The sequence below is a fragment of the Rhinopithecus roxellana genome, chromosome 1 (assembly GCF_007565055.1).
Source record: "Rhinopithecus roxellana isolate Shanxi Qingling chromosome 1, ASM756505v1, whole genome shotgun sequence".
Taxonomy (NCBI): domain Eukaryota; kingdom Metazoa; phylum Chordata; class Mammalia; order Primates; family Cercopithecidae; genus Rhinopithecus; species Rhinopithecus roxellana.
This window is the reverse complement of record NC_044549.1, coordinates 180997299-181013869: the sequence shown is the minus strand read 5'-3', so window position 1 is coordinate 181013869 and position 16571 is coordinate 180997299. Positions and strand designations below refer to the sequence as shown.

Sequence of the window (16571 nt, the reverse complement as noted above, 5' to 3'; positions counted from 1 at the left end):
AGATCGCAGCAGACTGCTGTGTTAACAATGAGGGCGGCTCCGTGGGCCTGGGACCCTCCCGGCCAGGTGAGGGATATATTCTTTTGGTGTGCCCATTTGCTTAGAGCGCGGTATTGGGGTGGGAGTTACCCGATTTTCCAGGTGTTGTGTGTCTCAGTTCCCCTATCTAGGAAAAGGGATACCCTTCCCCCTTGCGCTTCCCAGGTGAGGCGATGCCTCGCCCTGCTTCAGCTCTTGCTGGTCAGGCTGCAGCAACTGACCAGCACCGATTGTCCGGCACTCCCTAGTGAGATGACCCCAGTACCTCAGTTGAAGATGCAGAAATCACCGGTCTTCTGTGTCGCTCACGCTGGGAGTTGGAGACTGGAGCTGTTCCTATTCGGCCATCTTGCTCTGCCCCCCGAAAGTACCTATTTTAAAGACACTATGGACCCTTTGTTTTTTCTCTTTGTACATCTTTATATTATTTTTAAAAACTGGTAAATATTGTGTAATCTTTTAAAACAAACCCCCCCTATTTAATGATTTTCTTTAGCCTTGTGTTTTCAAAATTCTGGCTCCACACAAATTTAATTTGCATGGCTAACTAACAATACTTACCATCGTTTCCCTGCTTCCTGTATGTAGGTGGCATGCTTCTGGATAATAAGAACCATAACTGACTCATTTTTATGTTCCCTAATGCCTAGTAATTGCTTGACAAATAATAGATTTCAGCATGTTTATTGCACTGAATTAAATTATATATAGTAAAATAAATCCAATGACTCTAGCAGCCGCATAAAACTACCACTTTCCTGTATCATGTTTTATTGAATTTGTTATTGGTTGCAGTACAAAAAATAAGAGTTCACATTGTTTTTAATCGATCTCAAAATTTTTATAGATCTTGGCAATCTGTAAGAAATTAAATCTCTTCTCAATCCCAACAGTGCTGGGAGAGCAGGCAATTTAGATAAAATCCTTCATCAGTGTTTCCAGTGTCAAGATACTGTTTCATTATATAGACTCGTTCTGCACTCTATCCAGGAGTCCATGGCAAATGATGTGGATAAAGAGCTAATGAAGCAGGTAAAATGTAAAATGAAGCAGGTAAAACTTATAAAAAGGAATGTTAGTTTGCTTTATGTGTGTGTGAATGGAAGTAAGTAACAATTCTTTTAAAATTTGTGCTTAAATATGTTTCAGGCGTATGCAGGAATGCTGATAGCCAGAGTGTGCTTATGGAAATTTGTGTTTTCCTGATTATCATTGAGATTTATCATCTTTTCATGTTACTGGCTATCCTTGTTTCCTTTTTTTCTGAATTGCTGGTTCAAGTCTACCATTTTTTAATTGGGTCGTTTGTCTTTTCCTTATTGATCTGTAGGTGTCTTAAATGTTCTGCGTACTGAAAACAAATCCTTTATTAATTTGCAAATAAATGTCTTTTTCCTGTTTGTTTCTTGTCTTTTAACTGTATAGTATCATTCATTATGGTTTCATCCGTTATACAGAGCTTTGTTTCATATATATATGCTTGTGTTTATACACACACACACACACACACAATTTCCTTCAAAAAGTTTTAGAGTTTTGTTCTTCATGTGTGAAGTCCTTAACTCTTGTTGGTATCTTTTTGTTTACTGTGTGAGCAAGGGATCTACTTTTTAATCCTCTGTCATGTGGATAATTAATTGTTCTTTTTACTAAATAATACATGTCTTCTGCTCATTTGCAATGCCAACTGACAATATCAAGCTCATGAATAAATGTGGGTCTATTTCTAGGCTCTTCTGTTCTGATTTTGCCTATTCTTTGCCAGTGCCACACTGCTTAGTTATTAGAACTTTAAAGTAAGCTTTCGTAGTTACTTGGGTAAATCTCCTTTTATTATTATTCTTCACAATTGCTTTGTCTAATTTTCCATATATATTTTTAGAATTAAGTGCTATGTAATTAAAATAACATTTTAGTTTTTGTTGATGTATTCAGTTTTGGTTTTTGAAAATGTATATCTAGCAACCTCATAGTTTGAACCTGGATCTATTTTTATGTTAACTTTTCAGCTTGGTGGTTCCCGGGGTTTGGACTTCTCAGCCCACTCCAACCCTGCAAGCTTCCTTGTATTCTCTCCATGACTGTGGGCTAATGTTTTTCTCATGCACCCCTTCACTGAGCGTGAAGGTCCTTCAAAGCCCTTCAACGGTTCTGTTGTTGACAAGAAATCTAGTTCCACCTCCTTGCCTCACACGGCTTAAGGGCTAACCTTCCATCCCACTGTGGGTGTGAGAAACCTAAACCCTTAAGTTCCTGGGGGCTGCTGCCTGTCCTCTAGCTCCACTGCCCCCATAGCCAGCAGTTTCAGCTGTCAAAACTCTGATTTCAATTTCCTATTCATTTTTGACAGTTGGAGGATTTTCCTATCTTTTTTCCAGGATCAACTGTGCTTTTAGAAATGTGTCTGATATCCATACATGTTTATAATAGGAGGGCTATTTTCTTCCGCTGTCTTCCTGGAATTGGAATTCTGCCATTAATTATAATAATACATTTATGCAGTTTTAATTTTCACTATACTTTTTTCTATAAGAGTATTATCTTTGGTGTGCTAGATTTTATAGATACACTATCTTAATCTTGATTAATGTCTTTTGGACAGTGTTTTAAGAAATCTATTTTTTGATTTATTAAATCATTTGGATTATAAGTTTTGGTAAAAAAAAAAAAGCCTTAAAAGAATTATGGAAATTTTAATGGCTGTTAGTTACTTATAGAGGTGCTTTATGATTACTGTTAATTTGTTTTGCTACCTAGATTCTCTGCCTTGTCAATGTTAGTCACAATGGTGTGAGTGAATCAGAACTGATGGAACTCTATCCTGAGATGTCCTGGACTTTCTTGACCTCCCTTATTCACAGTTTATACAAAATGTGTTTGTTGACTTATGGTTGTGGCTTGCTCAGGTTTCAACATCTGCAGGTAATGTTATTTTAGGCATCTTTTCATTTATTTATTTATTTAAGAAACAGGGTCTCCTCTGTCACCCAGGCTGGAGTGCAGTGGCAAGATTGTTTCTGCCAAAGGAATAAATTCTAAAGATCTGCTATACAACATTGTCCCTAAAGTTAATAATACTGTAGTACACTTAAAAATTTATTAAGAGGGTAGGTCTCATGTTAAGTGGTCTTACCACAATACAATTTTTAAAATTAAAAAACAAGTCAGATACAAAAGATCAAAAATAGTTTCTTAAAGGTAGTTTATTTCTTGAAGAGAAGGAAGTTTTTTTCAATTATGTTTCATTGAATTGCTGGTATTATTATACAGCTATTCATTGCTTAACAATGGGGATATGTTCTGAGAAACTCATCATTAGGTGATTTTATCATTGTGTGAACATCATAGAGCATACTTACACAAATCTAGATGGTACAACCTACCACACTTGGAGGCGATATGGTATGGCCTGTTGCTCCCAGGCTATAAACCTGCACAGCATATTACTGTACTGAATACTGTGTGTGACTGTGTTTGTGTATCTAAATACAGAAAAGTTACAGTAAAAATGTGGTATAAAAGTTTTAAAACGGTATGCCTGTATAGGGCAGCTTGATTATAATTTTATAGCATCATCATCATATATGCAGTTTGTTGTTGACCAAAACATTGTTATGTGCATATGACTGTATATGTATTAAGAGTTTGTACTCTGTAAGCCAGTCAGCCTCTTTTTCCTGGATTAATACCTATCTAAACTTGGGCAAGTTCTAAGCCCTGGGCAGACTTTAGCAGTTTACAAAAGGGGTTGTGAAGCAAATTAATTGAGGTGGTTCTTGGTCCTTGTGAGGAACTAGAAAGATGTTTAGCACATAGAAGTAAATCTTTAGGATGTTTTGGATAAAATGATTCCTATCATCTGCAATGCCATGGTTGATTTACATATATACACAATTGCAAATTAAGTCTTACATTTGAGTATGCTGTATCGTATTTGTAGATGTGAAATGTTTACAATTTCACAGCCTTTTTCCTTTATGGTGTATTGTTTGAATATAATTTATTCTTTTTAGTAACTTTTCATTCCACACTTCTGAGATTTTTAATGTGTTAACTCAAGTTTGAATTAAATTGTGTTTTGAGCTTATAAATATTTGTACAGGAATTTTTATTCTAGTAACAGTTTATCAAATAAATATGTCCTAAATTTAAAAACATTTAAGTGACATTTCTAATATACAGCTATAAAATAGGAATAATTATGAATTCTTTTTTGCAAATCTATTGTTAGATGTACAGTGACTTACATGAAATAGAACTGAGTATTTCTTCTTTTTTTCCCTAGGCTTGGGAAACAGTGAGACTGGAGTACCTGAAAGACCCCACCATTACTTCTTCATACAGGCAAAAGCTGATCAACTATTTCACCTTGCAGCTAAGGTGTTGTGAATGTTCCTATTGTTCTTCCGTGACTTCTGCAACACCCTCTACCTTTGTGTCCTTATTTCTGTTTCTTAGCTTACAACTTAAAGTATAAAAATTTAATTATTACAAAAAAGATTAAATCTTCTCCCTATTCTGTTAATGTCAAAAGAGCAAAAGATGATTTTGTCTTTTAATATTATGCTAAAAGTTTAAACAAGGAAAATCAGTGTAGGATCATTTTATTATTTTTATTTTATTCCAATAGTTTGTGTCCATGTATCTGTATGTGTGTATATGGGTCCATTGAGGGTTTTTTTTAAAATAGTTCAATTTCAGGAAAATACTTTTAGAGTTTGGTTGATGGTTCTGCATGTCACTGAATTTATTTTCTTAGATTGGTAAAGTCTCTGATTTTGACCTAACTTTTTTAGTATTAAATTATACTTAAAGAATCAGAGACATGTTAAATATATTTTTCTTCCTTCAACATTTGTTTGAAGCCTTTTTGAGGCAGTCTCATTGTAGGAAGATATTGAATATTGTCTCCTCTCTCACGATAGTCAGGACAGAGTGACTTGGAGAAGTGCAGATGAACTCCCGTGGCTTTTCCAGCAGCAGGGAAGTAAACAGAAGCTGCATGATTGCCTTCTTAATCTCTTTGTGTCTCAAAACCTTTATAAAAGGTAAGAAACATTATAGAACATCCTTCCCCAGAAAGAGAGATTTAAAGATGTTCAGTTTAACAAAGAAAAATGGTATTTTTAATTTAAAAATTAGTCCAGGTATCTGAAGTACAAACAATGTAGGAGAAATCTTGAGACAATTTACAAATCTCTATTAGATCTACTTTTCCCAGGAGGAAAACATGGAGTACTGCTGCTTTATGAAATCAGAGCTGGAATGATTTCTGTTCAACTTTTTATCTTATGCTTACATTTAAGCAGGTCTAAATGTAAACCACCCAGAGAGGTGGTTCATGATGTCTGCTTCTTTGGGCCTTCAGATATCTGAAAGCATTGGCTTCAGAGTAGACTCTGGGCTACAATAGAATCTGTCTGGTGTTGAATTTATTTGTTTTTATTTGTTTGTTTATTTTCTGTCTGGTGTTGAATTTAAATAAATAATTACCCTAATTCAAAATGTATTCTGTTTGTCTCTTTTGTTGTGTTCTGGTTTGTCAGTGGCAGAACTACCTTTTTATGAGCTAACTGTCTAACCTACTAAATTTCATGAGGGTTTTCTTCTGCCTTACTTAGAAATTTAGACATTTCTTATACAATATGTACATAATTTATTTTGCTCCTATATAAACTCTTTCAAATTTGTTGCATCTCTTAAATTATTTCTGATCTCCATTCCAATTTTTCATGATTCCTTTGAAATCAGATTATTTTACCAGCTCTCCCATACTACTTAAAATCACCTACAGATGAATAAGCTTACTTTTGTCATTCAATTTCTTGATGAAAAAGCAAAGTAGATACTCTGTGACAGTTTATTTTTCATTAGTTTCTTCTCTTTGAATTTCCATACTTAAAATAATTTTGGGAGTGAACTCAGCAGTTGGCTCCATATTGTAAAATGTATAAAAAGGATTCAAATAGATTCCCATTGGTAAGTAGCCATGATGGTCTTAAGGATAACAGCCAACGCTGTGGATTACTTACTGTGTGCCATAATCCCCCTGCAGTACCAGCCGAGGCAGGTAGTGTCTCCATTTCTGCAGATGAAGGTGACAGGTCTAAGAGGTCAGACAACCTGCTCAAGATCACATAGCTAGGATAGTGGTGGAACTCAGATAGTGAGTGGTCTGAGTCTCACCTCACTACACAATACTCGCCTACTAATAAATTGTCAAAAACTTGATATTAATTCTGGAATTGTAATTCTGTAGTGGATTTTAAAGTGTGTTTTTCATTAAAGTACTGTTATTTGTTGAAACAGGGGACACTTTGCTGAGTTGCTGAGTTATTGGCAGTTTGTTGGCAAAGACAAAAGTGCAATGGCAACAGAATACTTCGATTCATTGAAGCAGTATGAGAAAAACTGCGAAGGCGAGAACATGAGTTGCTTAGCTGATCTTTATGAAACCTTGGGGCGATTTCTCAAGGATCTAGGCCTTCTCAGTCAGGTAAGCTCAGCACATCAATGGCAAACCAGAGACAGGTGGGATTTTTGTGTTCACTCTTCTATTTTTCCAAGATGTTAATGTAGTTTTCATTTGTTGTGCTATAATCTTTAATATTTAATCAGATGACAGATCTTGTAGCATTTCACTCACTTTAATTGGCCTTTCACCCTTTTTCCCCCCAGGCTGTAGTACCTTTGCAGAGGTCTTTAGAGATTCGAGAAACAGCTTTAGATCCCGATCACCCAAGGGTAGCCCAGTCCCTCCACCAACTAGCAAGTGTATATGTGCAGTGGAAGAAGTTTGGCAATGCAGAACAACTGTATAAACAGGCATTAGAAATCTCAGAAAACGCTTATGGTGTGGACCATCCATATACTGCTCGTGAACTGGAGGCACTTGCAACTTTGTACCAGAAACAAAATAAGTAAGATTTTTTAGATCGGTAATATCTGATTTTATGAAGGGGAATTATAGTTTTAATGTACTTATGGGGTAGGCTTTATTTTATCACTGTGTGCTTTTCCGTACCCTGTGCCTAGTCTTCATGTGGTAAACAGAGAAAATTAGAACTGTAAGATTCATCTCTGTTTGAAGATGCATGAAGGACAGAACATGGACTTTCGAGTCATGTAGTCTTGGGTTTGAATCCTGGAATCCTGGCTCATTCGCTGACTAACTTTGAGTGCTTTACTAATATAGGTTTAGTATCCTTTATCCAAATGTGGAACCAGAAGTGTTTAGGATTTTGGATTTGTTCAGATTTCAGAATATTTGCATATATATAATGAGATTATCTTGGGGATGGGACATCCCCCAAGTCTAAACATAAAATTTATTTACGTTTCATATACAACTTATACACATAGCCTGAAAGTAATTTTATTTATTTAGTAGTTTTCATTTTTTAACTTCTAGAAGCGTTGTTTCATACAAATTTTGTGTGAATTTCACATTTAAACTTGACCAGAAATTAGTCTATGCAGAAAAAGTTGTTAAAAATTAATAGTGCACTATAGAAAACTAAAATTTTGGATTTTCATTTAGTTAGGTTGCCCTTCAGAGACTCAGGATGAGTTAGTTAAAGATTATTAAATGTCAGCTACTTAGAGGACTAGACTTACTTTGTTTTGTCAATGTTTTTTTAATTGAACAGAACTTTTTATTAGAAAAACATCCATGATAGACTAAAATATCTTAATGTTTTGTCATATTTTGTTTTATGAAGGGTTTTTTAGAGATTTGTAATGTCATATGACTATCATTTCTAGAAAAATGATGTATTTAATAGTCCAAAAAGACTTTACACTATGAAAAGAGTGCTTTCATTTCACTGAAGTATACTTTGAATATGTTTCTTTTGTTTGACTTACTGTAATTTTTTTTAAGATATGAACAAGCTGAACATTTTAGGAAAAAATCCTTTAAAATTCGTCAGAAAGCTATAAAGAAAAAAGGCAACGTGGTAAGGAGAGATTTCTTTTGTGTTGTGTTTTGAATGTAAGAGGAAAAGAGCATCATAAATGCATACACCCCACATGTTTAAGAGCTTTAGATTTTAAAATCTTCTAGTTTTTTAGAAGAGAACTACTTAACATTTTCTTATTTATGTGTTAAAATATATTACTGAGAAGTACAATTTAGACTTTAAAAAGTGGAACTCTAAATTCATTTGAAGGTTAGACTTTGAAAGACGGAATTTAAAGCTACTTCAGTTCTTTAAAGGATTGGAAAAGGGAATAAAATAAATGTAGTTAACATTTTGTGTTATGTTCAAATGTGAAGAAAGCCTTTCCCTCAAATACACAATAAAAGTTATTTTTATTTTTTTAAGTTGCTGATAAAGTCTAAATGTAGCATATTTCTTTAATTTAAAATGCTGTGTGCATTTTTATGGACCTGATATTTATGTGTTTACCTATGGGGTTGATAAATATCTGCAAATTAATTATATTCTATTGTTTCTTGAAGCACTTTGAGATATAGTTTACTTTCTAAAATACAATCATTTTCATGAAATAGTTTTTAACGAATTTTAGAATGTGTTGCCATGTGGAAATATTTGTATTTGTAATCATCAGGTTAATTTACTGTGATACTTAAAATAAGTTATGTAGATTAAATGGGAAAAAAGGAAGATTTTTTAGGACCCTCATGTATTGTTTCAGAATCAAGGATTGCACCTACTTAGTGACTGCTTTTCACTTTTCATGTTCGCTGCAGTATGGATTTGCCCTTTTACGTAGACGGGCTCTACAGTTAGAAGAGCTTACATTAGGTAAGGACACACCTGATAATGCTCGGACCCTCAATGAACTGGGTGTTCTCTACTATCTTCAAAATAACCTGGAGTGAGTACCATGGGGTTAATAATGAAAATAATTAACCATTTTCTCTTTGATACAATGTTGTTTTACATTTTTATCAAGTCTAAAGCTAGAAAAAAATTGATAATGCCAAATTTCGTGTATGATGTCATATAATGAGCATACACGTACCTGAAGACCATGGTATTTTCTCCACTGTTTCTTTTCACATTCTTTTTTTTTTTTTTTTCTTTTTTGAGACGGAGTCTCGCTCTGTTGCCCAGGCTGGAGTACAGTGGTGCGATCTCGGCTCACTGCAACCTCCACCTCCCATTCAAGCTATTCTCCTGCCTCAGCCTCCCGAGTAGCTGGGACTACAGGCGCATGCCACCACCCCGGCTAATTTTTTGCATTTTCAGTAGAGATGGGGTTTCACTGTATTAGCCAGGATGGTCTCGATCTCCTGACCTTGTGATCTGCCCGCCTTGGCCTTCCAAAGTGCTAGGATTACAGTTGTGAGCCACCACACCTGCCCCACATTGTTTCTTAACTGAAAAGGTATTCTGTAGCTTCCCTGGTGTATTTTATATGTTTATGAAAAGTGAGTTTGTGTAGATATTGTGCATGAGACCTCACAGAAGCAGCAGCTTGGGACTAATGGTAAATCATGCAGATGGTTTCTAGTTTTGTCAGTTTATTTGGGCAAAAGGATTCAAAATGACATATTTATATGTTATAAAAAATAAGTATTTTTGGATGTCAGATATCAGAAAAATATAACAAATTTGAAACTTTGGATATCAGAAAAGTATAATAAATCTTTAGCCCACTTACAGAACCTTACGTAAAAAATAATGATTTATTCTTTTGTTAAAAATTATTTAGTACTGGCTGGGCATGATAGCTCATGCCTGTAATCCCAGAGCTTTAGGAGGCTGAGACATTAGGATCACTTGAGGCCAGGAATTCGAGACCAGCCTGGGCAACATAGTGAGACCCTGTCTCTAAAATAAAATTAATAAATTAGCCAGACATTGTGGTACACACCTGTAGACCCAGCTACATGAGAGGCTAAGGTGGGAGGATCACTTGAGCCTAGGAGTTCAAGGTTACACACACACACACACACACACTAAAATAAATAAAAATTATTTAGTACTAACTCCAAACGGAGGAAGAGTGAATACCAAAATCTTTTATTTGACCTAGGTCTAATAATTTTTAAAGTATAAAAAGTTTGTTTTGGAAAATGTCAGTTTTTCTTTCAGAAGTGGAGAATTGAGGCAATCATCCACACATTTTAGGCCCTCAAACTGCCATGAAAAGGGCAGGAAGAGATAGGGGTGGGGAAGAGGGGGAAAGTAAGATTTTGAGCTGAATCTCTTATTTTAACTTGAATCTAAGAATAAAGATGATTCAGTTCTCCACTCAATTTAGGGGTCAGTATTCCAAACTCTAGAGAATAGATTGTTTAAGCCATTTTGGGATTGTGTTCACAGAACAGCTGACCAGTTTCTGAAGCGTTCCTTAGAAATGAGGGAGCGAGTTCTAGGACCAGATCACCCTGACTGTGCTCAGTCTTTGAATAATCTGGCGGCTCTGTGCAATGAAAAGAAACAGTATGATAAAGCAGAAGAACTTTATGAAAGAGCTTTAGATATTCGGAGACGTGCATTAGCTCCTGATCACCCTTCTTTGGCATATACAGTGAAGCATCTTGCCATCTTGTATAAGAAAATGGTAAGTAATCCTTGGCATTCTTACATGTTTTACAACACATCAGTTAAGCCATAACTGCTATCAGCAAAATAATTCATCTTTATCATGGATAGGTTAGTTTACATGAGCTTGAAAAATCATGATTTAACTTTTAACAAGTAACTGAGCAGAACATGTAAAAATAATTATTTCATACTGAACTGGTTACATTGATTATTGATTCTGAAATAATACACTAGTAAATTAATATGCTGGTTTTGTTTTGTTAAATACATTCCAAGTACAAATGCATTTATTAGCATTCTAAATCAAACTTATTTTACATTTCAGAAGTTCTAAAATTCCACCAATATTAAGTTTGCTGTGTAAAGCAACGTAAACATAAGAAATCAGGAGACATCTTTGTAGTTGATTAAGTGAACATTTTTATTTCATTCTTTCTTGGCTTTGCCTGTAATTAAACGTAACCATTGTTTGCCATAAGGTTCTATACTGAGTGATATTTGGAATTTTTTAGCTGTTCTCAAAAAAAAAAAGAAAAAATCCAGGGAAGTCTGCTTTCATTTAGCATAGTTACAGAGCTTTGTAGACTATCTTTAGACTTTGTGGAACCATTACTGGTCATCCTGACACTGAAGTTGTTTTAGTAACAAGGGTACATTGCTGCTATTTCTGCCCAACTTTCAGGTGAAATGAAGTAGTTAGAAAAATCTGGAAAGGATTTGGCAAGAAATGAGCTTTTTATTTTGATGCAATCTCCAAATTATGTGCAGTATGGTAAATCTACTTTAGCTGATATGTTTTTACTACACTAGAAACAGTAATAGTGGATGATCCTAAAGGGTGTTCTGAATTATCAAAGGAAATGCTTTTGTATACAGTGTAGCTTTAGATTTTCAGTTATCTATAAGCTTAATCATTCAGCTGAGAGGAAATGCTTCTGAGGTTTTTTTCCCTCAAAATTACCCTTTAATATGAAATTTTACGTATGAAGAAAGCTCTGATAAGATAGTATTTATTGCCTTATATTTTTGTTAGCTTTAACTTTTGTTTTTTAGGGGAAACCTGACAAAGCTGTACCTTTGTATGAATTGGCTGTTGAAATTCGACAGAAATCTTTTGGCCCAAAGCACCCTAGTGTAGCTACTGCTTTGGTGAACTTAGCTGTTCTTTATAGCGAAATGGTAAGTTCCCATATTTTAACGTTTTATCAGTGAATGATTTTATGGTATAAAATATAGATAAACATGAATTAGATAGGGAACAGTAAACAGAATGAAAGACAATTTAAAGATATTTCTACTACTTCCTTTAGTACTTGAGAAACTACTGAAGTTAGACTTGTATGAAGTCCCTTCCTCTTAGTGTAAAATATTGTTTAGTTCAGAGCATAGGCTTAGTTTCTAAAGTTGTGGAGATACCCTACACCCCTCCATATAATATTGTATTTAAGCCTGTGGCATTTGATTATGATGGGCAAGAATCAGGTGGGGGACCCATTGGGCAATAAAGGAACAGGTTTTTGCGTACAGTATTGGACTATGGTCAGAGGGTTACCAAGCTAGGTCTAAATCTTAAGTATCTGACTTTCTATTATACTGCTTCTTCGATGGTTATTCATAAATTAATCTATTTATTCCCATCTTTTAGAAGGATATTAACATTTTGAAGTACTAATCAAAGTCAGTTAGCTTAGTCTAGAATACATTAATTTCAGAAACCCAGTGTGCTTAAGTGAGCATTATTATTTTTTAATAAGAAAAAACATGTTGAAGCTTTGCCATTATATGAAAGAGCATTAAAGATTTACGAAGATAGCCTGGGTCGGATGCATCCTCGAGTTGGAGAAACATTGAAAAATTTAGCTGTGCTTAGGTAAGAATTTTTCTCACTTTCTTTATAAAGCCTCTGTTATTTGAAGTAGCTTTAATTTGTCTAAGAAGAGCACAAAATATGTATTACTGAATGTTTTCTTAGAGTGGGGAGGGGTTGTTTTTTGCTGATCGACTTCAAGAGGTACTAAAGTAGTATCCAGAAATGAAACGAAGGCTGCATGATCTGTTTTGCAGAGGAGTGTATATATGCATCATGGCAAATAGTGAAGGATGGTTTACACTGCAACTGGCTCTGGGAGTAATAGGGTAATGTGCTGTCCTCAGAGTGAATTTGCCATTAAGTATATGTTGACTTTTGCTTGCTCATTTGTATTTTTCTCAGGATGCAGAGAATACCTAACTTTCCTTAGCAATTTCACTGCCTCTATTACAACATGGTTTTAATGACATCCATATGAGACACAAAAATACTGATATTGGTAAAAAGGAGAAGAGTTTAGGTGTTGTTTTACTCATCTGCTTGAGTGAATACACTGGGAAAAGGGGGGAAATGGGCAAATATTTATAGCTTCTTTTTCTGTATCCCATAAGGTCATTTTGAATTAGTAAGAGGTTATATTCTCATTTTAAGAGTTGTTTTTTTTTTTCTCTCTCTCTCTCTCGCTCTCTCAAAGCTATGAAGGAGGAGATTTTGAAAAAGCTGCTGAATTATACAAAAGGGCAATGGAAATAAAAGAAGCAGAAACATCACTCTTGGGTGGAAAAGCTCCTTCACACCATTCATCAAGTGGAGACACGTTTAGCTTAAAAACAGCTCATTCTCCTGTTTTCCTTCAGCAAGGACAAAGGTAATGGCAGCAGTTAGAATTCTTTGCAAATGTACCTTAAGACAAAATAATTAAACATTCAGAACATTTGAATTTGAAACTTTAAAAAAATGTTTTAAGAAATTTTACTCTTACTATGTGTGATTTAACTGCTATTTGTATGAAGTTGTATTGGAATGCATTAAGTTGGAATTGTGATTGTGTGTGCTTTAATTGTTTAAAAGAATTTTCCTATCATCTGGTATCCAAGGATGTAGACACATTAGAATTGTAAGATGACATGAGGAGCAAATCATGAAAAGTGGATTGGTCTTTGTTCAACAAAAGCTGGCACAGCAGTTAAGACAAGGAGTTCAAGAATTCCATGAATCTTGGCCAGGCATGGTGGCCATACCTGTAATCCCAGCACTTTGGGAGGCTGAGCAGGAGCAGGAGGAGGCAGGAGCAGCACTTGAGGCCAGGAGTTTGAGACCAGCCTGACCAATATGGTAAAACCCAGTCTCCACTAAAAATACAAAAAAAATTAGCCAGACAGGGTGGTGCATGCCTGTAATTCTAGCTGCTCGGGAGGCTGAGGCATGAGAATCACTTGAACCCAGGAAGTGGAGGTTGCTATGAGCCGAGATTGCACCAATACATTCCATCCTGGCCAGCAGGGTGAGACTGTCTCAAATAAATAAATAAATAAATAAATAAATAAATAAATAAATAAATAAATAAAAAGAATTCCATGTTTCTTTTCAGCTCTCAAGAGCTACTTTAGCCTCGCCATTCCTCTTGCTTTTCAGCAGTAGTCTGGCCCAATTCTCTACCTCAAAGGAAAGTTTCAAGGATTAAAAGGATAATGTTTATGAAAGATTCAAATTGTCTTCAGTGAAACACATTAGTCACAAGAATCCCTATTGCTGCATTTTAAAAAATTCTTTACCCTTTCCTTGAGCAGACTGGTCCAGTCCCTCTGCTTTCTGCTCTGTCTACATTGTGTATTATTTATTACTATATAGTATATGTATCTGCATAATGTCTGAAGTCATTAATGCAGTAACAGGTCAAGCTCTTTAGCATTCTTTGTCTTTTCCCAAAATAGAGATATGATATTCTCCTTTATCTTCCTCCTTAGATGGCCTAAATCTGTCTCTTCATTTACCTCAAACTCAAATTAGTATGCCATTTTTATACTGAAAATTATTTTTATGAATTTTATAAATATTGTAACATTTTAGATATTGTTTTGGACCATTTGTATATTTATATATAATAAAATCATCAATTTAATACTTGTAAGATCCTAACATGTATTAATTGTAAAAGTGAAATAGGTAATAGCCACACTTCACTGTTTTAAAATAAAAGTGCAATTTTAAGTTCTTCTTTCTCCACTCTAGTTTATACAAGAGGGCTGTTCTGCATAATTTTTAAAGAAATATGTTGAACCTTTTTTTAAGAACTTGAAATGGACTGGGTGTGGTGTCTCATGCCTGTAAACCTAGCACTTTGAGAGGCCAAGGTGGGCGGATCATAAGGTCAGGAGATCGAGACCATCCTGGCTAACACGGTGAAACCCCATCTCTACTGAAAATATAAAAGACTAGCTGGGTGTGGTGGCACATGCCTGTAGTCCCAGCTACTTGGGAGGTTGAGGCGGGAGAATCGCTTCAACCCAGGAGGTGGAGGTTGCAGTGAACCAAGATTGCACCACTGCACTCCAGCCTGAGCGACAGAGTGAGGCTCCGTCTCAAAACAAAACAAAACAAAAACCTTGAAATGTTATCAATACTTGCTGCTCAGTAGTTTGCTCAGCTTAAGGTTTTGGTTAATGTTCTCTTAAGGCCGAGTTACTACTCACAGGGTGGTCCACAAATCATTATCACCACCACCTGGCAGCTTATTAAAAATTCAGACTCTCAGGCCTCTCCTCAAACCTACTGAATAAATCTATTTTAGCTATATCCCAAGGTGACTAATGTGCACATAAGTGTGAGAAGCAGTGGTATAACCCTACAGCACTATAGTGGTAATTTAAAAAGAAATGAGGCAGTATATAATGAGCATCCTTCTTCCTCCTTTGGGAGTAGTCCAAGAGGGAAAAATACAAGATAAAACTATAGCCATTAACATACCTTTCTGGGTTTGGCAGCTGTGAAAGACACAAAGTAATTGAAAACACAAATATACCAGACAATGATTTTAGAATTAAGTTGTTAGAGCTTAGAATTTGATTATTTAGGGGTACAAGTAATTTAATATATAGCAAGTAATGTGTTCAGTTTATCACCTTAGAAAAACTGCTTTAGGAAATAATCTGAGACTAGTACTCTAGAAGAACCCTGACAAAAGGAAAAACTACCTTAAGAATATTATGTATTCTTTGTACCTCCAAAATTTGTGCCTGAATAACTATAGATGGGGACATGATCACTCAAAATTATGTATTCCAAAAGAATGAAATCTAAACATAATAAACTATATTTTGATATTACTACTTATTTTACTACCAACCCAAATGCTCTCATGTAGAATGTGTACTTAAAAAGATAAAAATAGCTGGAACATCTTTGTGTATGCATATTTGAAGTTCTCAAATAGGAATATTTTATTCACATTAATATGCACCTTCACAATGAAAAAGGTAGCTTTCATACAACTCAATTATAAATCTGAATTGGTAGAGTACTTATTCATTCTAGTTATAATTTTCATTCATTAATACTGTTTTTTTTTGGGGGGGGAGACAGAGTCTCACTGTTTTCCAGACTGGAATACAGTGACGCTCTCTTGGCTCACTGCAACCTCTGCCTCCCGAGTTCAAGCGATTCTCCCGCCTCAGCCTCTTAAGTAGCTGGGATTACAGTCATGCACCATCACACCCGGCTAATTTTTGTAGTTTTAGTAGAGACGGGGTTTCACCATGTTGGTCAGGCTGGTCTCGAACTCCTGACCTCTTGATCTACCTGCCTTAGCCTCCCAAAGTGCGAGATTACAGAAAGGGAAATATGAAAAAAATGTGATGCAGGGGTCAAAGCTTCCTTTAATAAATATTCTTGGCTGGGCATGGTGGCTCATGCCTGTAATCCCAGCACTTTGGGAGGCCAAGACGGGTGGATCACCTGAGGTCAGGAGTTGGAGACTAGCCTGGCCAACATGGTGAAACCTCGCCTCTACTAAAAACACAAAAATTAGCCAGGCATGGTGGCGGGCACCTGTAATCCCAGCTACTTGGGAGGCTGAGGCAGGAGAATCGCTTGAACCCAGGAGGCGGAGGTTGTGGCGAGCCGAGATTGCGCCACTGTACTCCAGCCTAGGCAACAGAGTGAGACTCTGTCTCAAAAAAAAATAAAATAAATAAATATTC

The 16571-nt window shown here is 35.5% G+C and overlaps 1 protein-coding gene across 7 annotated transcripts in view; it reads left to right on the top strand.

The window, feature by feature from the left end:
* The window catches only part of NPHP3 (nephrocystin 3), a 54348-nt gene that overhangs the window by 33942 nt on the left and 3835 nt on the right, over window positions 1–16571 (top strand). Inside the window, exons 16-27 of one of the 7 annotated variants that reach the window (XM_030933860.1) lie at window positions 933–1071; window positions 2797–2961; window positions 4325–4419; window positions 4965–5087; window positions 6349–6535; window positions 6718–6959; window positions 7922–7997; window positions 8756–8883; window positions 10338–10578; window positions 11616–11741; window positions 12317–12432; window positions 13067–13240. In XM_030933860.1, coding sequence (XP_030789720.1) covers window positions 933–1071; window positions 2797–2961; window positions 4325–4419; window positions 4965–5087; window positions 6349–6535; window positions 6718–6959; window positions 7922–7997; window positions 8756–8883; window positions 10338–10578; window positions 11616–11741; window positions 12317–12432; window positions 13067–13240 — 1812 coding nt within the window. Of the gene's footprint in view, window positions 1–932; window positions 1072–2796; window positions 2962–4324; window positions 4420–4964; window positions 5088–6348; window positions 6536–6717; window positions 6960–7921; window positions 7998–8700; window positions 8884–10337; window positions 10579–11595; window positions 11742–12316; window positions 12433–13066; window positions 14588–16571 lie in introns of those variants that run through there. The other 6 variants (XM_010380203.2, XR_004058340.1, XR_004058341.1 and 3 more) reach the window with 6 other exon arrangements.